This window comes from Natrix helvetica (genome assembly GCF_964273705.1).
Source record: "Natrix helvetica genome assembly, chromosome: 6".
Lineage (NCBI taxonomy): Eukaryota > Metazoa > Chordata > Lepidosauria > Squamata > Natricidae > Natrix > Natrix helvetica.
In genome coordinates this window covers 85789481-85807779 of record NC_138553.1, presented here as the reverse complement: position 1 = coordinate 85807779, position 18299 = coordinate 85789481, and the positions used below count along the sequence as shown (strand labels likewise).

General features: G+C 45.4%; 1 protein-coding gene across 2 annotated transcripts in view; it reads right to left on the bottom strand.

Moving 5' to 3' along the window:
• Positions 1-18299, bottom strand: part of SEMA3A (semaphorin 3A) — a 127836-nt gene that overhangs the window by 1983 nt on the left and 107554 nt on the right. For both annotated transcript variants that reach the window (XM_081957244.1, XM_081957245.1), the window contains exons 8-16: positions 17947-18061; positions 17768-17837; positions 17004-17148; positions 14251-14470; positions 11189-11280; positions 9463-9504; positions 6306-6463; positions 3987-4054; positions 900-1042 (exon numbers count right to left, since the gene is read on the bottom strand). In XM_081957244.1, coding sequence (XP_081813370.1) covers positions 900-1042; positions 3987-4054; positions 6306-6463; positions 9463-9504; positions 11189-11280; positions 14251-14470; positions 17004-17148; positions 17768-17837; positions 17947-18061 — 1053 coding nt within the window. The remainder of the gene's footprint in view (positions 1-899; positions 1043-3986; positions 4055-6305; positions 6464-9462; positions 9505-11188; positions 11281-14250; positions 14471-17003; positions 17149-17767; positions 17838-17946; positions 18062-18299) is intronic.

The window sequence follows — 18299 nt, the reverse complement described above, 5'->3', positions numbered from 1 at the left end:
TTCCATAAGCAAAATTAAATTGGCAAGGAGACATGTCTACGTATTTGAATTAAAGCAGCTACACTATGTATTTGAATCCATAATTTCATTGTGTTAAGATTTATCAATAGAAAACATTTCATCAATGTTTTCCTTATGGTTCAGATCAAAATTGATGTACTTTGATCTGTGCTAATCGTTCCCAGCTCGATGCCATCCAGACTGAGGGGATTACGATGGGATTTCATCTTGAGCCAACCCGGAACGGCTGTGGCTGATGGGAGCATTGCCCAACACAAGAGGAGGATACAGAGAGACAGTCTATTTTCCCCCATGCTTTAAAAAATGAATCACTTTGGGAATCTAGTCTTACAGAATGCGTAGCTATTGCCAAGCAACGAATGAACTATGCATCCTTCGCACAAAATATGGTTTTCTGCCTTGTACAATTATTTCCTTTCTTCTCCCTTCCTCCTCCTCCTTCCCCAGCTCAGGTGGAAGCTGACTAGCCTGCTTGGAAGAGGGGCTTTCTCGCTTACAAAGGAGGTGGTGATGTTGATGGCAGCTCCCAAGCTACTCTGCCCTCTTCCTTCTCATTAACCCCCCCCCCTGGAAACACGGAAAGCCCAACCGTATCCCGTGGGTAACCCATTCTGTGGGGAGGAGGCGGGGGACACACCAGGGACAGTGGCTCAGGGGCTTCCCGGCAGAGCCTCCTTCCTCAGTGCCTTGAAACGTTTCCCTGGGCCTTGAAACGGAACAAATGAGCAGGTTTCATTGTTGCCCTTACAGGAGGCAAAAGACAGGCTGGTCTCAGGCTAAATGGAAGTCCCCAGGGGGAGACCGCAATGCAATAGGTGAGGCTGATGATAATGAAGACGGCCGTCAGGATGAAAGGGCCGAGGAGCACCAGATCTTACCTCTTCTTTCCGGTCCTCCTTTGGCTTCTGGAACTGCCAGTAGACCAGGGCACGCTGGGACTTTGGGCTGCACTCCAGGAAAGTACTGCTGTTCTCCACGCCATAGATGATCTTCTCTTCCAGCCCACTCCCGCTCGGGTTATCTGCAGAGAGCCGTAAGGGGAGGCGTCGTTGTTTAAGCCTGGCTGCAAGACGGCCACCTGCATTCCCCCACAGCCCTCTGGGTGGGGGAAGGGGGCTCTGTCTCACCTGGGGAACAAGGGTTGGGGACCAAGAGCAAAGGCAGGTCTTCCAAAGCAGCAATGCTTGGGAAATTGCCACAATTGTGTACATATGTGAGCTTGTGGGCACATTTCTTCTTTAAAAATAAAAATCAGCTCCTGGTGATGTCATAGAAAAAAACCCGGAGGCCATTTGCCTTATCCTGGGATGTTTTCCAATTCCTGTACTAGGAGCTGACTAGATGCCACGGAGGTTGCCACCAAATGAAATCTAGGATTTATGTTACTTACCTCATCTCTAGAATAACATAAATCTGGGGTTTATGCTGCTCTTGTCAGCCCTGAGCGGCCACAGCTGTAAATGGAGGATGTTTGTAGAAGCAGCAATCTTGATTGCTACCTATCCAAACCACGGAAGAGAAGCCTGCAAGGCCAGGATCCGGGATCAGCTCTAAGCAACCAGTTTAGGTTGCTCTGGCAAGTGTCCTCCGGCCCACGGACATTTGGCTTCTGCCGTAGGGCAGGTGGGACTCCAGAATTAATTTGACCAGGTCCTGCCCAACCAGCACTCGCCTCATCCTTAAGATTACAGGCTTAACGTTCTTCTGAAAGGAGGCTCAACTTGCTTTCCAAGCGTGGAGTGAATATCCTTTGGAAACAGTGCTGGTCCTGTGCTGCATAAGGACAGAGAGCCTTTATTACTTCCATGGCCCCCGGGGACATTATGGTGCTCCCGCTACTTCTGCTGACATGTTTTTCATGGCTGAACTTCTCCCTGTTCTTATTTTCAAGGACCGCTGAATCCCTTGGCCATTTGTCACCCATTGCTCCATCTCCCCATGCCTCCAACATGCCTGGATCACGTGTGGGAGGAGAGCCCAAGGTAGGTGGAAATCAGAAGGTGCCCTGTAGGATTTTTTCAGATCAGGAGACTCTCTCTTTCTCTTCTTATTAGATGGCAGGAGCTCCAGCTTCCACACCAGAGGGGCTAAAGCAGCAATCCCTCTGCGCCCGGGGAAGAGCTGGAAGCTGAAGGCATCTAGCAAGACGTGTGAGTTGGCAAAGAGGCTCCTTCAGAAGAATTCTCCTCTCATGCTGGGGAACAGCCCCAAAGTAACAGTGAGGCCATTGAGCTGAGCAGGACATTCCTTCTGCTTCAGCCTCTCCCTGGTTACTTAGTCGGTCCTGATAGGGATGATGGCAAACTGCCCTTCCAAGCATCCCCCCCGAACTCTCCCCACCTGCCCCCTTGCAAGAGGTGCTTTGTCAAACAGGAGACAAAGCCAAGGGGATCCACCGACTCCTGTTGTAACTTGGCCTGCAACAGGCGAGGCCAGCCCCATTCACTGCCCTCCGAAGGTGGAAGAAGAGCAGTTGACAAGCAGCAGAATTTACGCCAGCCGTTTTCCGCCAGCTCAAGAGCGAATGTGGGTTGTGTTTATCTCAGCCGTGGGGAAAAGCTCAGAGCCTGCCTATTTCAGCGGTTTTGGGAAGGCCATTTTGAGGACTCTTTCTGTTCCTCTCATGCTGCACAGACTTAGGCATGCGCAAGTCCAGTCGCTTGGCATGCCTAACTTTACATGGGCCGAGACTGTTTTCCTGTGACCTTCTTTCTTTGGTTGCAGCCGAGTTTGTCAGGCATATTGGGGAAGGCTCATCCCAAGATAAAATAGCTGATCTTTGAACTGCCCCGGGGTCCCTTTGCTTCTGGGGCTTCCACGGAGGGCAGCCCTCCTGTTTGGAGTCCATGGCAGTGCCTGGATCCCCTATTACCTTCTTTAATGGGGGTCTCCTGGGGGCTTCCAGGGGGCGAGAGAGCTTGGCAATCAGAACCTTTCCAGCCCTTTTGTTCTGCAAATGAACGAGACGCTGCCTCCTGCAGGGCCCTCCATTGCCCAGGGTTGCCTGTTGGCTGTGGGCCCCTTTGGCAAACAAAGCCTGTGTGTTGAACGGCCGTCCGTCCGCAGGAGGAAGCCAGCAAGCAGGCCGGTTGCTTTCATGCTGATGACAGGCTAATCAGGCCTATCACCTTGAAGAGCTTCGGCTCTCAGAGCCCAAGTAGGGAAAGTCTGAGGGAAGGAAACAGCTAAGCCAACAGTAGATATTAAGCAGTGAGGAAGGCAGCCATTCAGATCTCCTCACCCTTTGTTCCAGGATGGGAGTGGAATGACTTTCCTTTTTATTTTTTTAAAGGATTGTTTGGAGCAAAACTGATCCGTTGGAGAGAGATGGGGAGGGGCTTGGAAATTACCAAGGGGAAAAAGAGCTGAAAGGAAGAATTAGATGGAATGATGTTGAAAGGCAGATGGCAGTTGACGTTCTGAATCTTGGGCCAGAAGGATCTCTCTGTTCCCGGCTGTTGCAATAGCCCTTTCATCAGTATTTCTGCTAGTAGCCTTCTTATCTGCCTATCTGCCCATCTGCAAGCTTTCTGCAAGCTTCTGCATGATACTCTGCTCCCCTAAACTCAAGTAGAGGCCCTGGGATTGATCAGCAAAACATGGCAATGCCTTTCTTTGTCCAGCAGAGGGGGCTGCTGCATTTTGCAGACTGTCCAATTCTGAATTGGAAGGTAAAGATTGGAGGTGGGGTGGGGTGGGGGTGGGAGAGACAAGGGAGCCTCTCTTATGTTGGGATATCCTCAGGTATAGCAGGTTCATAGCACGGCAGGTAACCATCATAGGCACATACAGGTGAAAAGAAATCAAGTTGGGTGGATTTTCATCAAGCTAAAATGCAAATTATTTGGGGATGGGTGTCATTTCCCCCCTATACGTTTCCAGTAGACAGAAGTCAGGTGTTCCATCGGCTCTTTGGTTCCTGCCTTGTCCAGTCTAGTGTGTTGACCTAACAAATTCCAACTCACCGGGATGTTGGAGGTCTGAGCAGTGAGTGAGAGGGTCTCCATTTCGGATGTCCTGTCTTCTGGTGCGCCTACAGGAATCAGTAAGAGAGAGAGAGGAAAAAACCATATTGTTTCATCACATTCATTGCATTTTAAAAAATGAAATTAATATTCTAGACTATCTCTCTTCTAAAACGCAAACAGATCACAGAATGAAGGCTTAATCGCCCACTGACTGTGTCAAGATATTAAATCAAAGTACACATTCAGGAATCTGATCCAATGCCAAAAAATGGAAGAATGAATTCATCAACATTTGTGAAAAAGATATTATAAATAATTGTCAGCCAGGGCTGTGCCTAAAAATCAAGGCTTCTGACTCAGTATTTCTGGGAATATTCTAGCCAATTCGTGATAAGCAAAATGTATTGACGTGCGTTTTGCTTATCACAAGTTACAGATTGATTTATAGACTGTTGGATCAATAAGAGCGGAATTCGCACATTCAGTGTAACTTTTATAAATGCACAAATAAATCTACAGAGCCTCTTCTTGCTTCTGAAAATAAGACCAGTCAGGCTTTTGCTAACTCAAGTCATTTGACTTTCTCGCTAAAGGAAACTCCACTCATGTGTTCTAATGTCTCCTCTCCGCACTATTGTTCTTGTTATTCTCCACCTCTTCCCTCTGAACATCTGAAGAAGGAAGCTTTTTCAGTCTTGGGGGGGGGGGGGTGTCTTTATTTGCTTTGCACCCCACCTTTCTTCTCACAAGAGGATCTAATCCAAGAAAGGCTGAACCAGGCTGCCACCTTCTCCTCCTCGTACAACCAGTTCCATTTTAGGACCTATGAACAGAACTGGATTTGTAAGCATGCTGATCGCCTCCATCAAAAATTAATGGACTCTTACCCTCTTTCCCCCAAAATAAGCCCTCCCCGAAAATATTGCAACAGAGCAGCAGCCATGAGGTGACCAAGCTCGCCACCTCCTGCACCTCAAAAATAATAAGACCTCCCCGAAAATAAGGCCAAGCGCTTATTTCAGGGGTCAAAAGAAAATAAGACCCTGCCTTATTTTGGGGGGAAACATGGTATTCAAGAACAGTCCTGTCACGGAAGAGACGTTGTCTAATAGAGATTTCTTTGGGCTTTTCTGAAACTCTAAACCCACATTTTGAGAGAATTCTTTGCAAAACCTTTCTCTATTAAAAGAGATGATTGGGAATATAGGTAGTCCTGAGCACAAGGAGGAGCTACAAGAGACTTAATAATTGTTTTCTTTGGAAACATCGTATGTTATTATTGTTTTTAAAAAAGGATGTTGCAAAAATATATTTTTTAAAAAAAACCAAACACTGTTCCTGGGAACCATTCTGTTCCTATTGCAAAAACCCAGAGACCCCCACAAGACCCCCATCCAGGCCCTAGAAGTGGAACTTTTAGGAAAAGAAGAGAAAACAAGGATGCGGCTGGAAGCTGAAGAAGAAAGGAAGGAGAAGAGAAGGAAGATGGAATAAATGAGGAGGCAGCCAAAGGGAGGGAAGGGAAGAGAGGTTGAAGAGGCGGCGGTGGTGGAACTGAAAGACCAGGAAAAAAAAGGGCACAGCTCAGGAATTCTTCCCTTTTTTTTCTGGAAAGCTTAACAGAGGCCAGAAAGAACATTTTGTCCTACTGCTTTAAATGGAACTGGAAGATTAATTAATTGGTCTGGAAAATATTGACCAACACCCAACCCCCCCCCCCCCCCATGAGGACTAGGCCAGGCCTAGGAGAGGCGAAAGGAGAGGAAAGAGAGCCCTTCGATTTAATGAGCCAGTACAGGCAAAGTCAGCAGGGCCTTCGTGGTTTTCCCCTTTGCTGCTTTTTAATTGCTTCCATAAACAACAAACCCCTCACCCTAAAAGCCCCAAAGAGCCAGATAAGGAGGGTCCAAGGATGTGGCCAAGGGCCTTTGTGGGGAAAAAAATACGCCTGGTGTGAAATTCCCGAGTTGGCGGACCCCCAGGGCAAGTGTGGCTTTGGAGGGGCCGGTCCACAAGAGTGTGCCTCACTTCCATGGACATATAAAAGCAGCTGTGTGTTTCTTTCAATCCACCTCGCCCAGTTTACATCTAGGTCAGGCAATGGCGCTTCTGGAGGAAATGAACCACTAGATATTGGCACTAAAACAAACAGAGGATGAACTGAAACCTTGGGCATTTCTGAAAGCCGATTGCCACATGGGTGCCCTCGGCGCAGTCCCAGCACCACCAAAGCAGCCCAAAGAGAGGGCTGCCTGTGGGGAAAGGACCGAGGGAGCCCTGGTCAGCTGGTCAGAGAAGAGGGAAGCTTGGACTTGCCTCTTGGCAGTGGGAAAGTAGCGGGAGCAGGAAGCCCCATCCCAAGCGCAATAGGGGTCCCTGGCCAGGCAGCACTCCGCACAGGCTTTCCCGTAGACGTCGCAGCGGTGCAGAGGAAGCTGGGAGACTCCGACCGCCGAGCCGATGTAGACTTGTTGCTGCAGGATTGGAGAGAGAAGAAGGAAGCAACGGTAAACTACTCAGCGGGGGCCAGGGGTTGCGCTCAAGGTTTTGCAGGGGCAACTTCTTCCACCGTTGTAGGCAACACAAACAATAATATTGTGGGACTTGTGGAATTATGCATCCCCCTCCCGGAAAGAGAAACTCCTAACTTTTCAATGGAAATGGAGCTCCACGAGGAATCTTTTTGCTTATTATTAGACGCAGCAAACAAGACAGCGGAGGGCCTACTTACAGAGGTCCTACTCCACATGTTTATTTCTTCCCCACCAATCCATCCATTTGCACTTCCTCCTGCATGGTGCACCCAATAGCTTTTCCTTCACTGTGAAGGATGCATTTTCTCTCTCTTCAAATCCTGAAATCTGCTTTATTGGGCCTAATTTAATCCCTGAGTGCCAGGAGAAAAGTGACTCTTTCAGCCGATGGATGGAAATTCATCCTAATGTTTTGCACACCATGAGATAATAAATTCATCACTTCCTCCTAAGAAAGTTCCTTCCTTCCCAGAAGAGGAAAAACAAGGCACCCAAGGCTCGCAGCAGCGTTGAAGGGTCTGGAAACAGGAACCAACCTGTTCTCAAAAGCCACTTCGGTGCAAGCGTGTGAGGCCAGAAACCTGTCAGAGCGCATCACACAACCGTGTGGCTAGACTGACACTTTATAGGCCCCACTTTGCACAAATGACTTGGGCTTCCTTAGATGAAGGGCGCTTTAATGTTGGGGATTTGTTTGCCGGAGATGGGGAGGTGGGGGCGATTGTAATCCCTCCTGAATACATGAAGAGAACTTTGATCGAAAATCCTTCCACAAACGCCTAGCTTGTTATACATGAAATTGGCTCTTTTTAAAAAAGAATGTGAAAATAATCAAAAGCAGAGCATTCGGGTATTCACACACGCCTGCACACTTGACACCTCAGCAAAGTTTTCAGAATAGTTTTTTTTCTCACAATAGCACATTCTTCTTTTAAATCTCTCTCTCTTTCTGTCTCTCTCTTTTTCTACAGTGGAAGAAATTCCAGACAAAATACTTCATGTCAAATACATTCATTTTAGACAGACTACTAATATTTAATGGGGTTTCCAGCATATTTATGATCAATAAATCATAAATCATTACAATCAATGTCAATAACACAAACACATACTAGCTTTTAAAAATTTAACATTAAAAATAAAATAAAAAAAGGATTTGTGATAAGGTTAGAAAGGATTCTAAGAAGGCCCTCTGCTTTGCCTGCCAAATATCCCAGGATAAATCTCCAGCAAGCAACCTTCTACTCCTAACCATTAAGGAATCCTGTCCTGCAGCAATTCAGAAACAACCATCTTTTGGTGGTGACACAGAAAGTGACCCCTCAAAGGCCACCTCAAGAACTTAACTTGCCTTCTTGCAACACCCCACATGGTGAAATGTGTTTGGTGTTCTTGAAAAAGTTAAGCAGTGTTGTGGCCCACCAGTGGCCAGTGGAGCTGGGAGCAGATTCAGAGAGTGAGGAGGGCTGGGGAGGGAGCTGGGCCAGTCCTGGAGTCTGGGGAAGGCTCTGAGGAGGGCTCTGTGTCGGAGGCAGAGAGGGGGACAGAGCCATCCGACAGTTATCAGCTGCCTTTGGAGTCAGAGATCAGTGAGGCAGAAGAACAGCTGGAGCCTGTTCCCTGTGTGCGCATGTGCAGAGTTGCCAGACGAAGGGAACATCTAAAGAACAGGGGTCGATTTGGGAGTAAGGCCACAGGTGGACGATGAATGGCCCCTCCCAGAGGAAATAAAAGAGGAGCGGAAGGGGAGGGGAGTTTGCAGGAGACAATTAGTTCACTTAATTGGTTTGGCCTCTCCGAGACTCCTTGCCAAGTTTTGCAGATCTTGGCAAAGGCCAGAGAAGGTCTGTGACTGTAAATCTTCCCTTGAGAGACTTTGCTGGATGTCAATGAGCAGAAATCACAGTAAACTAATAAAAGGGGTTTTTCTTGGGACCAGGAGTTTGCTTCATGTTCTTGGGAAGCCTCGGTCAGAACAAGCAGAATAACAGAATTGGAAGGGACCCTGGAGGTCTTCTAGTCCAACCCCTTGCTCAGGCAGGAAACCCCATACCATTTCAGACAAATAGCTGTCCAATCTCTTCTTAAACTTGCAACTTCTGAAGGCCATTCCCCTGATTGATTGTTCTCACTGTCTGGAAAGGTCTCCTTAGTTTTTACGTTGCTTCTCTCTTGTCTCACCTGCACTGAGAAGCAAGAGCATGGGGAGATTCTGCCTGGAGGGCTGGAGGGCCTGAAAAAGTCCTCTGACCTCAAAGGTTGAACGTCCAATAGGTTTTGCTGCGCGGGTGTGTGTGTGTTCTGGCCGACTTTACTGCCGGTTCGCTTGGATGCCCACATGCACAATTCAATTAAAATTGTTCTGAGCATGCGCAGAGCTCAAAAACAAGATGGCAACAGTGGAGACTGGGCAGCCAGTTCGGGGGCGTGGCAGGCCTGGGTCGCGGCCGGTTCCAGCAACCTAGGCCGCCATACTGCTACGGTTTGGCCAAACCTGGCTGAACCAGTAGGAAACCACCTCTGGTTTGCTGGGACGGGCTCTCACACTTTCTGACCTGTGTGCCCCGAACTTTAGCGAAAGGGAGTTAGTCAATGGGACCTGGGAAAAAAAGGGCCCGATATCAGCTGAAGGGCTGTGAGATATGACTAGGAACTGGGAAAGGCCTGATACCCAAAGAGCCTGGGGGAAAAAAAAGATGTCACTGCTTTAAAGCTAATGCAATCCTTAGAAGAGGGAGAAGGCTCGTTCTTTCACTTCGCTTTTAGGAAAGCATAGAAAAGAACTTTGCATTTTCTTGCTTACAGGATTCCACCTGAGAGATTGTAAATATTTATGAAGAGAAAACGGGGTGGAGCAGAATTCACACCTAGAAAGCCAAATGAAGCACTTTGAAAATTCAATAAATATTTAAGAGTTTAGAGGTTCTGCTTACACTTACCTGCTTGGTGGAAATCTTCATGGCTGAGACAGGTGTGGCTTCCTGAAGCAGAAAAATAAGAGTGAAAATCAAAGGGGATTTGAGGAGCTGCTCCGCTTCACGGGATGCTACCTTTGAGCCTTAAAACCTCTGCATTGCATTTATGGTTGCTGTGGAGGCAATGAAAGGTCCCCACGGGGCAATTCAGTGTATCGTCTGAAGTTAGAGGGCATCTTTTGTAAAGCAGGCGGGCAGGTGTATCTCTGAGGCTGACAAACGGAGCTTATAGGTCATAGGGCTCTGCAATGTTTTCAGGAATGTCTCCTGACACGGGAATCCACCTGCTCAGCTCAGGGCTCCTGGGAGAAAGGGAACCACGGGGTTCATCAGATGGGGGCTCCCGGCAGGGCCCACCCCGTGGAGGAGGAGCTTCCTGCTTCGACTGAATTGGCTTCTACCCTTTCAGCCTTCCAGAAGCATGGAAAAGAGGGGCCTCCCAGAGGACCCCCGGGGAGGCATAAGGTGGCCGAGAGCCTCACAGCCACAGTGGGAAACCAAAGCAACCGACCAATAGACCAACAAGTCAAGACCCTCTCCAGGGTAAAAATCCCCCCTTTCCTTCTTTCTTCACTCTGACTCAGCCAAAATAAGTTCCATCTTATTAGGATTTATAGGCCTCCTGCAATGGTTGCTTCCTTCAAAGCTGCTGAAATTGGTAACAGAAAATGTGGAGCAGAAGGAGGAGGAGGAAGAGGAGGAAGGCTCAGGGTCACTAATTTCAGGTAGAAATGCAGTGTTAACTTTCAATGCAAGTCCAAGTATTAAAACTACTTAAGTTCTTTAATTCCCTAATAGCACTGAGGCTTAGACTGATGTCTACTGCATCATACTCCTCTACAGCCCTCTCTGAGCTGTTTACAGAGTCAGCCTCTTCCCCCCCCACCCCCAACAATCTGGGCCCTCATTTTACTGACCTCAGAAGGCTGAGCCAACCTTGAGTCGGTCGGGATCGAACTGCTGGCAGTGGGCAGTGAGTCAGCCTGCAATGCTGCATCCCGACCACTGGGCCGCCGGGGCTGGCATCTCCTACTGCCTCTGCCCTGCTCCTTCTGGTAGTTGAGCATTGCTGGCAGCAGCTCTGAGGCTCCCGTGTGATTCTTTGGCAGCCGGGTATTTTGGGGTTGAAGCTGGGGAGCGGGTGGGAGCCACCCACAGCTCCCCTCAGGAGCCAGGCTCTGCCACGGGGGCTGGAGGAGGAGGATGGGGGGGGGGATTCCGATTTTAAAGTAACTCCTGACTAGGTGCTAACTGAAGTCAGCTTGGCTGAGGGAAGGGAGGAGGAAAATACTGTATCATTTACATAAAATTAAATTTAAACTAATTTAATATTTTTTTAAAAAAAGCATTTAACTGACTTAGATTAAACTGCAGCACAGAAAGACTTTATTGTCCTCCTTTCCTTGCCACATCTACCCAAGGAGCCTGCACCAGTTTATATAAATAAATCAATGCCTTAGTAACCAACAGCATTCAAACTGGGACTCTCAATTGCTCTGCCTTGGGGGCCCTTCAGCATCTGAAAAACGGGCCTTTTGCTGCCCCCTTGCACTAACGTCGCTGCCCCATAGGCAGGATAAATTCTGCACGTTGCTTTTGGGAGTGAAAAGATGGGCAACGAGGCCTTCAAACGTATGGGCAGAATGCAGGGCTGGCAACACAGAAAAGGAGCCCCCGCAATTCCCCTCACCCGAAAGACGGTGATCTCCTCCAGCAACACTTCCTCCAGATCATGCCAGGTTTCCTTCGGGATAGAAACCACTTTCAAAACAGTCCCAATATCTGAAAGAAAGAAACGGACATTTTTGTTTAAGTAGGATAACTTTTTTAAAATTCAATTGTTTTCATATTATAATTAGCATCTTTCAGAAAATGCAGCCATAAATTTGAGTTTAGTAGTTTGATCCTACTTGGCTCAAGGTCGACTCAGCTTTCCGTCCTTCCAAGGTTGGTAAAATGAGGACCCAGATTGCTGGGAGTGGGGTGGGTGGGTGGTGGGTGGGAATCCTTTAACATGATTTATTGGAAAAATTCTCCAATAGAAGTCTCAGATGAATCAAATATCCACATAACACGGACTAGATTGCAATTAGCAAGTGATATAAAGTATTTAAGAACATTTAATGACATCTTCCAAAGTATCTCAAAATCTACCAGCAAAAGAGGGCGGTGGGAATTCTCTGAAAGCAGTAACTGACATCTAATTAACCATAACTCCTATTAAGATACAACAACTATAATGCATATAGTGTATAACATTTGCTGAATGCCATCCCCCGGGTTGTGTGATAGCACAAAATGTGAACAATGCTTAGGTGAAAGGTTTTTTAAATTTAATAAATTAGGATTTAAAAAACAACAACATAGCATTCCAGTGTAGACAACTATTCAATCTGCTGGAATCACAAATGAAAAGATAATTCATTTTCTGAAACAAGGGAGCAGCAGGGAAAGAATGCTCTTCTTATACTTTTAAAACATTTTCCAATAGCAGAAGAGGATAAAGTTGGTATGTGTTCATGCATAGTCTAAGGAAATTCCGTGATGATTGCTTTATAATGTCGGTGAGGTCCAAATTACAACACGTTACATATTAGAACCCCAGGCATCTGAAATGAAACTTTATCTGCCTTCAGGATCAGCTTCTTCAACTGAGTAATTTTTCAAGCAGTTTCACACCACTGAATCGGTCCTTTCTGTTCAGATCAGAAAGCTTTGGATGCATAACTTAATTTACAAGATAGACATTGCGTTATGAATGTCCATGGACTGACAGACGGACTCAGACTGAGCTAAATGATCTTTCTTTACTTCCTCATTAAGTTACAAGTGCAGACGGAGGTAATAAAAGATACATTTGCTGGAGAAGATGAAATGAACATTTCTTTGTGCAAGAGTTCATTTTAGCCTATTAATTTAGTCCGTAATTCTAAACCCAAATACCTAAGAGCACAAGGGCACCTACTTCAATATAAGAAAATAGTAGAATGGAACGGAACAGAACAGAATATTCTTTATAGGCCAAGTGTCAGGCCTGCAGCCATCTTTTCTTTTGTGTCTTGTCACACTTTCTATTATTCTACTATGTATTTTCTATTGTGGGAAAATGGGAAGGGGGAGTTTACGGAGTTAGATGCTTTGTAGCCATAACAACATTCTTTCTAGAAAGCCAAGGTCATCCTTTGTATTTGCATCTCTGCACCTGACTTGAGCTGGATGGGTGGAAGCTGCCAGCGTGGCAGTGGGAGATTGGACCATGGGATGGACTTGTGGGTGTGGGGGAAAGATCTTGGACTTTCAACTGGGTGGGGAAAACAGGAAAGCTTTCAGATTCAGGGTTTCCCAGATGTGCCAACTTGGCTCTCTTCATCAATTGGAACTTTGAGCAATCCTTAGTCTTGGACTCTGATTTACTTTTGGATGCTATTTGGAACCCTGACACCAAATGTGACTGTCTCCGGTGCAGAAGCTCTCAGTGTACATACAAACAACAAAGTGATAGGTCATTTATCATAAATCATAGTTAAAATAGTTGATCTATGTGGTCAGCATTTATTATGAAATTCTGATTTCATTATGTAGTTGACCACTGGGAATCAATTTCCCCCAAAGCAGCCCTGGAGGGCAACACTCCTGGCCAGCCCTGGGATCAGATGAGATCAGTCTCCATGCAAATCCTCACCATGCTGTGGCATTTCACTGCCACCAAAGGAGAAAAGCGGCCACCAATTTTCCTGACTCAAAAGGCCCTCGTGGAATCCCAGGGGCGGAAGGGAGTTTGGAGGCCTCCCAGGACAACCAACCAATTGATCTCGACAGCAAAATCCAATTGACCTGATTCTATTCATTTGAACGGAACTGGAGCATGAAATGAAATCAGTTAAAACAATCCAAATGATTTGTACCCGTTTTCTGATCCACATCACCATATAAATGACATTGCCCTAATAGACGTTTGATATTCATACATTTATTACGTGTGTTTTCTCTGGGGAAAAAAATGCTTTGTTTGTTGAAATGTTTGCTTAGTTCTCACGCTTTAGCACCCTTCTATTTTAATTAATTCATCACTCAAAGACACCCCCCACCCCAAAAGTGATCAGAGCATCTTAGACACTTTCAATGTTGTTTATTTATTCTGCTATGGGGGGAGGGGGAAATCATGTTTCATTAAATTCTTTAAAAAACCCACCGACACTCAAAGTTTATGGGACATTTACTAGGTTTCCTCCTGCTGAACAAAGTTTTAAATCACAGCTTATAATTTATAACTTACAAATTTACGTACCATTGTACGATGTTTCCAATATATTATTGGAAGAGAAAGAAGTCAGAAAGGACGTTGCTTATTAGAAGTGATAAAATTGTCCACATTTGTATTGCTCCTCTCTTTGGTAGGAGAAGATTAAATGAGCAATAAGCTGCTTCTTTTCAAATTGAAGAAAAGTCCTAAAATTCTCTTAACAATTTATCTAATGTGGCTGCCAAATGAAAACTGGCCCTGTTTCTTATTTCTTTCTTTTCTGGATTTATGTTTCAGCTTTCTTTAAGGATTTTTAAAAAATGGTATACACAGCACTCCCTCCTTCCGTTTTAACGTAGGCGCACTCCAGCCCATTCTGGAAGGAAACAAATGGGGCTGGTTTCACTCTCTGGTCCTTGGTCAATCAAAAAACCCACCCTGGTTCTCAGTGTGGAATTTCGCATTCTAGCAGGTTTGTCAAACAAAACAGGTGAATAAAGAAGCCTCACCTGTGCCGATGAACATGACATCGTACTGGCCGTCTTCTGCGTCTACCCGATCCACCACGATTTGGGTGAACTGATAGTCCAAATCTGTCTTGATCATGATGGGCCGGTTGTTGATAGGGAATATGGGGTTGTACATGGCCGGGTGGCTTCTGGCGAAGGTGATGACTTCATCAGGCAGGTCCTTGGTTGAGTCAAAGCCTCCGAAAGTCTTACTTGGACACTGGTGGGAAGAAGACGAGACCATCAGCAGGAACCAGGGGGGTGGGTGGGTGGAGGAGGAGAATGCCCCATTTTACTCTGCTGCTGTCCGTCAGGCCCTGCGGGCAAAGGCCTGCCTGGTGCAGCACTCCAGGTGCCCAGGAAGTACAGGAACCCTTGCGAAGGCGTGCCAAGGCCTTCCTAAGCAGCTGCATCACTGTGGAGGCAAACCAATTTGATTCAGTCATATGACATGTGACGGAAGTTAATCCAATTTGGAGTTTTGATTGAATCAGTTTCAAACTAAATTACTATGCTTGCTCCCTTTGTGAATTCAAATATGCAACTCCTGCAATGTGCTTGACAATTTCTGAATTTCTAATGTATTTATGCCACTTGAAAGGCAACACATGGTTAAATATGTTCTCCCCTTCTGTTCAATCCTGTCTGACTCTTGTAGACCACTTGGACACAAGCCTGCAGTTTTCTTGACAAAAGAAACTTTTTGGAAATGGTTTGCCCTTCCTTCAGCTGAAAGAGAGTGATTGGCCCAAGGGCACCCAGCTGGCTTTGCGGCTAAGACAGGACTAGAACTCCTAGCCTCCTGGTTTCCAGATCGATGCCTCAAACACTACACCAAACTTAGTCTCATAATGAAATAATAATCTTGGTCAATTCAGAAAAAATATAACTACAGACATTGACTTACTTCATTGGAAAGAAAATTAATCATACACATATCAACCTATATACCACCCACAAATACGTATTTATTTATTTATTTATTTATTTATTTATTTATTTATTTATTTATTTATTTATTTATTTATTTATTTATTTATTTATTTATTTATTTATTTATTTAATGCTTTATTCCTTTATTTATTTATTCCTTTATTTATTTATTTCTTGTCATGTTTATGTAGTGTATATTGGAGGTGGTGACCCTTTGAGAGCTTCATGCAATGAAATTTCATTTTAATGTATCCTGATCAGTGTGTATTCAAAGTGACAATACAGTTTTTCTAAATCTAAGTTCTACGTCTTATAAAGAAAAAAAAAACCCAATAAGATAGAAGAGACTAGCAAGCCAGTTCTATGTGTTTTCTTAAATGTTGGGTATCGGTTCAATGTTTATTTTAGCAACATTGCAATATTCCTCTCCATTGGTGACTATCAAAGCTGAGAGACCTTCAGACCAAATGTGGTTAGAAACGCAGACGGCCTCCCTTCCTTGGAGAACTCTGGTGCCCCATTTCAACACTTAAGCAACGGGGAGAATGGCAGCTCCTTTTCCAGGGAATTCCACCCCACCCCATTCCCTCAGGCAGGCCTAATTTTCTTCCAGAGGGAGGGCAACACTGATTGCTTGCATTAATTAGATAATGATTAATCAGAGAATGTACGTGGAATGGATTGAACAAGGAAAGTAATTCAGAAGTAGGTAGTGTTGACCCGGCATCCTCAAGAGCATGGGTGGATAATGTTCAATATTTTTTTCATTTGTTCAATGACCCGATTTTATAATTTAAATGATCCAGCTTCGTAATTTACAAGCAAGCAGATGCTCATTAAGTGCTAAATTTATAATAAAAAAGACACCACGGGGCTTCCCAAAGTGGGCATGTTCTCCTCCAATGCCTAATATGCAAAATAAAACCAAAATGGCTGATACCCGACCTCAGTTTCCGTGTTTACCACACATGACGCAACTGTTCTGGATTCTTCTATTGACTGACTGACTGACTGATGGGATTGACATGCAGCTTTCTGTTCTCCTGTCCAGTTCTCCAGCTGAGCTTAACTCTTTGCGCCTAGGTGCTTTGTCAGAATGGTTCCCATTATTCAATGACTTACAGAAGTCTTATAGTGACTTCAAACAATACTGTGGAACCTGGCTGTCTCCCACTGTGAAGCAGCATTGTCTCGGACTTAGAAGGGAGACCACAACTAAGAGGTCTGGGAGGTAAAAGCAACAAAAACAACAACCCAGAAGAATACAGTAGCAAATCACTTCCATATTGTTGCCAGGACAATTTCTGATTAACTCCATAAAGTACCTATGAGTCACGCTCAGCTGCAAAAGAGGGCATGCATGCCTTTAACTTTTTATAAGAGTCAAATTAAAACCTAAGTTGTCAGCTGTCTGTCACTTCATTCTGATGCAACAGGTGAGCATGGCAACCCTGGTCCAAGCCCAGCTACAGGCATTCTTATTTCATCTAAATTTCAGGCTGTTTTTCCACGAAAAAAATATATTTCCTGGAAAAGTTGGCCCTATAGCATTCTTGAAAGAAAGGGGTGGGGATCTGATAAATGGGAGAGCAGCAAGAGTCTCGCGGACCTTTTAAAAGGACATCTCTTATATAATTTGTAGGATTATTGCCTTCCGAAGGATATCATCTTCAAGCAGAGGACATCCTAAAGGCTATGATTTAAATAGGGGAGCAATTCCCCCCCTTCCACTTGTTTCAAGTTATTCCTGATGTCCCAACTCAACACCAAGACACCCTCCTGGCACCACCAGGAGGTTCTCCAGTAGGAAGCGCACTTACTGTTCCTGGCCGAGGGTACGGCACCCTTCCTTGGTAGGGGACCCACTGGTAGTTGGGACCATCTCTGTGAGCGTAGGGACCCAGGAACACCCGCCTCACGTCAGCCATGCTGTACATACAAACAGCCGAGCCCTTGAAGATGTTGCTGGCATTGGGGAAAAGCAGAAGAAAAACGTTGAGGCATTTTGTTTTCTAAATTGAGAAGGTTTTAGGAAAGTCCTTGTGATCCACATGGACAGAGCATTATCCTCATTTCTATGTGCCTATTTGCTTCTATGCCTTTGGTCTCAGTCCCCTCCCCCCCTAGATTTCTTCTTCACTTTGACCCGTGAGCCTTATGGTCCTCTTCCCGTATCACTCCGAGTACATGGAAAGATTGCTTTCAGGTTCAGTTTCCTTGAGTAATGGAAAGCCACACAACCAATTGACCTCAGAAAGCTTCAAGAAGAGCCTTGGTGTTGCTTCTAGCACACTACGTTCTCCCAACATCCCAAGCAAGAGATACATTGGCAATGAAACAAGACAATGTGAAATTTCTATGATCCAACATCTGTCTATGATTCATGAACCCTTTTGTACTGTCCACAATTCTTTTTATGACTTTTCATGAGAAAATGACAGTTCATTAACTTTTTAACATTCACGGGATTCTCCCAGTTCAAGGCTTAAGAAAATGTCTTCTTTTCTTCCAAGCCCCCCCCCCCCCCCCCGACAGAGAAAGCTTCTCAAAACAGCCAACCCCAGAAGAACAGCACAGGCCATACCTGGACGTGGTAAATACTGCATAGATGATTGGGTTTTTAGGATCTTTTGAGTTCATTAGAAACACATCCTCTGTCAACAAAAGGAAGAAAGAAAAGCAACTTAGGCCAATTCATAATGAAACATAGGCAGTAGCTGATCAGGGAATAAATCTGTATTCACAACTGGTTCTGACACTTACGGAGTTCGTCGAAATGGGTGTCGATGCCATTAGGTCCCGGCACAGAACACATTAACCGTGCTTTCAAAAAAGTTGTCCATTTGTTGACGAGGCTTCTGTGTCCACCAAAGTCATTCTATCAAACAAAAATATCACACCAGAATTTTAAGAGCCTCCTGATTGTCTCAGCCCTGATTGTGACATCTAAAATTACAATTGGAAGACTTGATTTCTGCCTCGGCCAGTATCCATGTGGGAGACTCTGAGCTGGAGGAAGACTTCCAGAGTAAGGGCAAGAAAAACCTCAGAGCACAAGCCACGGTGGAGCTTTTCATCACAGGAATTCTCCAGGGGCTTTGCTACCCTCAAGCCAA